This window comes from Triticum dicoccoides, chromosome 1B, assembly GCF_002162155.2.
Source record: "Triticum dicoccoides isolate Atlit2015 ecotype Zavitan chromosome 1B, WEW_v2.0, whole genome shotgun sequence".
NCBI lineage: Eukaryota > Viridiplantae > Streptophyta > Magnoliopsida > Poales > Poaceae > Triticum > Triticum dicoccoides.
In genome coordinates this window covers 531156960-531163087 of record NC_041381.1, presented here as the reverse complement: position 1 = coordinate 531163087, position 6128 = coordinate 531156960, and the positions used below count along the sequence as shown (strand labels likewise).

The window sequence follows — 6128 nt, the reverse complement described above, 5'->3', positions numbered from 1 at the left end:
AGCCACCCCCACGCCCCGCCAGCTCACTGCCACCCCACCTACCACCCCCTCGCCTCTCCCCTCACCGCCACCGGTGCGCGCACCCCGGCCGCAAGCTCCCTCCCTCCCTCCACCTCCCCATCCCATCCCCTTCCCCACTCACTTCCGTCGCCCGATTCAGCAAAATGGAACGGCCATGGAAGCAGCTTGCGCTGCGTCCACGGAGAAACAGCCCTGGTAGAGCCAACATTTAACATTGTCGTCGGCTGGTCGCGTGTGATTCTTTACAGGATGGTGCGATCATTTCTCCTTTTTCAGCATGACGCGGGCAGTAAAAAGAATGCCGCTTTGCTTTGCAGCTCAATCTTCTCCACCTCGAGTCATCTACCTTCTCCCCCACTTTTCAAACCCCATTGTGTACAGGTTAACTCCTAGTAATATACTAGCAGGAGTAACAAAGAAGAAACAATTGTAACAAAAGCAAGGCAAAAAAGAATTGAGCTCAGCAAGGAGACGGCAATGGACGACTAGCTCACCGCCGGATCTCATACCAGAGGCAGCAGTAGATACAACAATGCTATACACCACCACCCAATTGCTGCTGCCTTTGCCGACGACGACGACGGCGGCGAAACCGCAGTGTCGTTCCTGGTCACGCCGCGCAGCGCGGGCGGCGAGGACAGCTTCGTCGGCGGCGTCCGCGCGCTCTCGGGCGGCTCCGGCGGCATCGAGTTCGAGGTGGCTGGCGGGGGCGCCAGGGCCGCGGCCACGACGGCGGCCGAGTCGGCCCTGGTGAACATCTCCTTGGGGAGCAGCACCTTGGAGACGGCGAAGACGGCCACGGGGTTCTGGTCGAACACGGTGCGCGTGATGGTGGCCTGGACGACGCCGGTGTCGATGGCCACGGAGCCGTTGGAGCGGGTGATGTTGAGGGTGAAGCGGCCGGCCTGGCTGGCGTACTCGGTGGCCAGGGTCGGCTGCAGCGGGTTCACGATCGACTCCAGCGACCCCAGCGGGTAGTAGGAGTGGAGGACGTGGAAGCGGAGCACCACGGCCTTGCGGTCGGCGGGGAGGGACTGGAGCCGGTCGCCGGCGGGGAGGCTGGCGAAGGCGTCGTCGGTGGGGACGAACACCGTGATGCCCGCGCCGCGCTCGTCGCCCTCGAACTCCTCCGCCACGCCGGACGCCTCCAGCATGGACGCCGCCACGTTGAACCCGCGCGCGTCGGCAAGGACGCGGGTGATGTTCACGGCGGCGGGGGGCCGGGACTCGGACGCCGCCAGGTCGAAGCCGGACGGCACGATGAGCCCGTCCACGGCGAGCACGCTGAGGTTGTACGGCACGGAGGTGACGGAGCCGAGCACGGTGGCGTTGGACCCGGGGAAGGGCGCCGGCGAGCGGACGACGCCCAGGCTGGGCCCGGCGGCCGTGACGTTGACGGCGCCGAGGTCGGCGGAGGCGCGGCCGGTGGTCTGGAACAGCGTGGTGACCAGCTTCCCGGCGGCCGGGAGGCGGCGGAGGTCGGCGGGGGAGAGGTACTCGAGGAGGACGTGGTAGCGGAGCACGTCGGCGAGGTCGGCCCCCGCGGCGGCCGCGAACGCCGACGGCGACTGCGGGAGGTCGGCGTTGGGCACGGCGAGCAGCGTCAGCGAGGACCGCCCGGCCAGCTCCCGGGCCACGGGGCTGGACGCGAGCAGGCGCGCGAAGCCGGCGAGGTCGGGGAACGGCGCGAGCACCGCCTGGACGTCCACGGCAGCGGCCGGCGGCGCGCACGCCAGCAGCAGCAGCCCGGCCACCACCATAAGAACAACCAGCCGGCGGGAGATCTGCCCCTGCCCCCGCATCTCGCCGCGCCGCCGGGAGCAGAGCAGAGCAGCAGCTCCACTGACCACTGGCCCGAGGAGTGAGGTGAGCCTGAGATGCGGTGGGGGTGGGGGATGGTGAGCCGAGCCGAGCCCCAGAGTGGAATGAATATTTCCTCGGCGCTATTTTTTTCTCAGCACAAAAATCGCGGCCGATTAAACATCTGGGGGTTGGGTCTGGTTGGGTTCAGTGCGAGGGAAGTGCAAAGCCTTTGTTCCGCGCGTTGAGATTCGCGTTTTGTGGAAATTAATGGCGGGTGGGTGGGTCTGGAGTGGAGTGTAGCAGGGGCTCCAGCGAGGAGGGAGAAGAACTGGACTGGACTACACTGCCAGCCAGTGACCAAGCTCCCATGCACACGGCACTATTCGGGAAAAGGCCCGTAATGATGGCGCCCCCGGGGGGACGAGGCTCCTCGTACTGCAGGGCGCAAGTTGGCCCACCTGTCAGCGACCCAACTGCGCCCTGCAGTACGTCAGGGGAGCCGAGTCCGCCCGGGCGCGGCGTGGGTCCCGCTGTCATGCTGGCCCGGGCTGGGTTTAATTGCCCACTGTTGTGGCTCTGTGCGGTAATGGTAAGTTTATAAAGACAAGTGTAGCATGGATAGAATCTTTTGCGGGTCCGGGTGCTGATGAGATAACATGGGACGAGGCGAGTACTCTGCTTGGATAAAAACAGTTTATGAAAGGAGTGAGTAGCTTTGCCGTAAAATGATTTTGATGGAGTAGCTTTACCGTAGAATGATTGAGGGAGGCTAAGCTTTACCGCGAATTGATTTTGCTCCAAAGTGGCCGCAAAAGCACGCAAGCGAGCGGTGATATACTACTATCAGCTTGATAAGATCTCGTATAGAGTTGTATTGGAACCGATCGAGCGTGATGGAAAGAATGTTTCTCATCGGGTCTCCAATGCTCCCGGGGGACCAGACCAGACCAGCCATTCAAATCCTCTACGTATGTAGTAAGTACTGAATTACTATTACTATGTGTCTATATCTCTTATGCCATCCAGGGGGGCTGTTTGTGTTTGGAATGCACCAACGCGGAAACACAAGAACGGCAGATAGTGCGTGTTCAGAAAAGAAAACAACAAAAATGTATTGTATGATGATTTGTATCATCTGATGGGCTTGCCACGATAATCCTGCGGAAAGGACGAGAGGAAAAAAAAATGTTAGCGCTGATGGTTCAATTCCTACGCCCTGGCCAACGCTTCTACTCCACCGAGCATGCAAATTCCGGTGACCATACGTTTTCCCTTTGGAATTTCTTCCAACGAAACGGGCCCTTACATATTCCTTTGGAAAACTGTTTTGGCTAAAGGCTTTTGTTCTTTCAAGACTAGCTACAGTTTGTCTGCCGAGATGGACTGGAGAGATCTTGGGAGGGATGAAACGGGGCATGTGAGAGAAGTGTCAGTACGAAAGAGTGGACCAGCCACTGCCGTTGCCATTGCCATACCTTTCCGCCATGATGAGCCGCGCCTAATCGCTTGCGCCATTCACAAAAGTCCGCAGTATTTGTGACGCCCCCTGTTCTCTTGCTTGCCTCTTCGGAACTAGGCTGGAGCGTACCCGTCGCCATCAGCGACGCGCCTTATTCCCAATAATAGAAAAGAACTGGGAGGAAAAGTGGTGCTGCTCCGAATGACTATACCATCCCGATTTCAAGAGAAAGCTATTCAGCTGCTCTCCCTTCGCCAGGGCCTTGTCGTTTTGACAGGAACGGGCAGGACTCCTTCCCCAGATTCCCAATCCCTATCAACGGCCCTCCCTGTGCATGTGAGAGGCACATTCAGAGATCAAAGCTTTGCTGCTGACACTGCTGCTGCCAGACTTGAATGCTCGGTCCTACAGCACAATGGAGTACTCCTACTCAGCATAGACAAACAAGATATGTTGCTGTAAACAGATTTGTTTCAGAAAACAAGGGTTTACCTGCTCAACTGATCATGCACCAAGTTGATGGGTGGATGCAGTAAGCAGCAGGCAGGCAAGTACTATATGCTGCAAGAAGATATTTTGGCTGTACGGTGACGAAGCAAGAATCAAGTAATAGCACCATGCAGTTTCCAACGTTTGCTCCATACAGAGATACTGGTTAAGTGCCAGACAAAGTTACAACTTACAACACAGGGGGATAAGACCCCCGTAAACATGACAGAAACAATGCCCATTTCTAGAGCAAGAGGAGAAAGAGTTGAATAACAAATTTACAATGTTTGCCTTCCATCAAAATTTGTGTACGACAACAAAATTCTAATGAGCCATGTACAAGGGGGGCACTACTGCACTAATCTGTCTGGAACTTCATAGGAGGAGCTCTATAGGTGTCAGATGGATCTACTGGTATGCGTTAGATCTAATCACTGTATGATTAGCAGCAAGATAGTCTAAGACTAGGGAATCTGAGGCATCCCTGTTTGGCACAAGCTATACATAAATCGATGTACAACACCCTGTCTGTCAGGTATGCTTGCAAGTGAAGTTGAATCGCCACCGCACAGTACACGGAGAATGAACAAATCATACCGCGTGCCAGAGAAATATGTTAGTTCACTGAGATGCTGATACTATCTAGTGTGTATGGGTTTCGAATGCGTTGTTTTGTTCAAGCGGCACATGCAGTCAGGACATGGAAATGTGTATATCGATTCATTTGGTCTTTTCATCTCGACCCCTTTGGCATCACTGTGTGCTCTCATGTTGAGTAAGTGACGTTTCAATGACTTCCATCTGCATAAAAATGACAAGGCATGACTAAAGGCCACAGAGATAAAGCATATGAGTCGTAAATGCTTAGGCTCTGAAACAAAAATAAACTAAGGGTGGTCCAGTATATTACCCGATACATGGATTATCAAAGAGTATGGCCAGCCTTCTTTTGTCTGGCTTAATTGTCTTTGAATGTCCACCATACAAGTATCTTCTGTGTCCCATCAGAAAATGAGGGAAATTTCCGCCTTGTGTGGTCACGAAAACTTCACTATAGGTGCAAACACTATAGTCTATTGCAGCCATCCTTGAGGAGAAATTCTGGCAACAATGTGTCGTTTTAGAACTATGCCCATACGATGAAATTTCAAAGCTTACATCTGACAAGACAAATACCTTAAATGGAGCAAGTTCCTCATCTGATGCTAGTGTTTCTTTTGTCTGTAGAAGAGGAAACATTTCAAGAAGAGGAGCCATGGTCTTCTCTGATCTGTAAATCTTTCCAGAGGCCAAATAAATTGCAGTCTTATTGTTGAAACCCATCCCGCGAAGCATTAATCCAACCTAAAGGTCATGTAGCATAAACATGTAGATCATCAAGACCCTAAACGGAAAATAGTCTTACTACCAAAATGTGCTGAAGAAATAAAGAAGTCAAGAGTTTCACTAACATGCTAACAGCGGTGAGCATCTGTTTTCATATTACATGCAGACATACCTCCAAAGGTGTAAGTGGACATTTCCCGTTCATTCTTATAACTCCTGGCCTTATTACCTTCCCTCTCTTTGTAAACTTCCCTCGCCAACCTATTTCTCTGGCCACATCCATTTCCTTCTTCTCCCCGTCACCACCATCATATACACAACATGAGAAGGCAACCATATCCTGGAAGACAACAAATTAATAGATGCCTCCAAATTTTCCTAACACCAGAAAATAGTGAATCCCAAGTTCCAAATAATATTAAATAATCTTCACGAAGGAAATCAAACCTCCTCAAAACGAAGATGCACTGCGATATATTTCCCATTGCTTTCAGCACTTTTTTCTCTCATTCGAGAAATTAAAGTCTCCGATAGAGTAGCAATTGGGTTTGAAAATTTTAAAGCTTCAAAATTCACCAAGCATCTCAACCGTTGAACAACAGGTGGGGCATCAAATGAGAGTCGGTTTGCAAACGGAGAAATTCGGATGAATCTGTAGTCCAGAACATAGTATAACTTCAGGAACAGTCGCATAATAATAAAAGACGCACATTATCATATTTTAAATCTGAGATATCAAGTGTAATCACTTCTTGAGGTGCTACGATGCAATCAAACTTCGATTCGGGGGACCAAATCAACATTTAATTTCTGATAAACAGTAGCCTATAAAGTATTCAAGCCCCCTCTAAAATTGCAGATTCAAAATGAAAATGTGTTTGAAGAAACAGAAAAGAGAAGTTTAGCATGAATAGCAACATTTGTCTTCCCCTTTTTCCTGCTGAATTGTCTTTTCCCATTTAGCAGAATGAATTTCACCTTGAAATAGTAGACATGAGTAGTGTACGTTCAGAAATACATGTAGATTCTT

General features: G+C 52.0%; 2 protein-coding genes across 2 annotated transcripts in view; both read right to left on the bottom strand.

Moving 5' to 3' along the window:
- Positions 1-214: 214 nt before the first annotated feature.
- On the bottom strand, positions 215-2150 carry LOC119347404 (fasciclin-like arabinogalactan protein 4). The gene has a single exon (XM_037616174.1). The coding sequence runs from the start codon at positions 1821-1823 to the stop codon at positions 525-527; it is 1299 nt and encodes a 432-aa protein (XP_037472071.1). The 5' UTR covers positions 1824-2150; the 3' UTR covers positions 215-524.
- Positions 2151-3995: 1845 nt separating this feature from the next.
- Positions 3996-6128, bottom strand: part of LOC119350553 (protein ESMERALDA 1-like) — a 7431-nt gene continuing 5298 nt past the window's right edge. The window contains exons 6-10 of the mRNA XM_037618323.1: positions 5546-5750; positions 5271-5438; positions 4949-5116; positions 4683-4873; positions 3996-4573 (exon numbers count right to left, since the gene is read on the bottom strand). Coding sequence (XP_037474220.1) covers positions 4411-4573; positions 4683-4873; positions 4949-5116; positions 5271-5438; positions 5546-5750 — 895 coding nt within the window. The 3' untranslated portion in view covers positions 3996-4410. The remainder of the gene's footprint in view (positions 4574-4682; positions 4874-4948; positions 5117-5270; positions 5439-5545; positions 5751-6128) is intronic.

Excerpts from the sequence above, each read along its gene's own strand:
- LOC119347404 (XM_037616174.1), bottom strand. The coding sequence starts at position 1,823 with ATGCGGGGGCAGGGGCAGATCTCCCGCCGGCTGGTTGTTCTTATGGTG.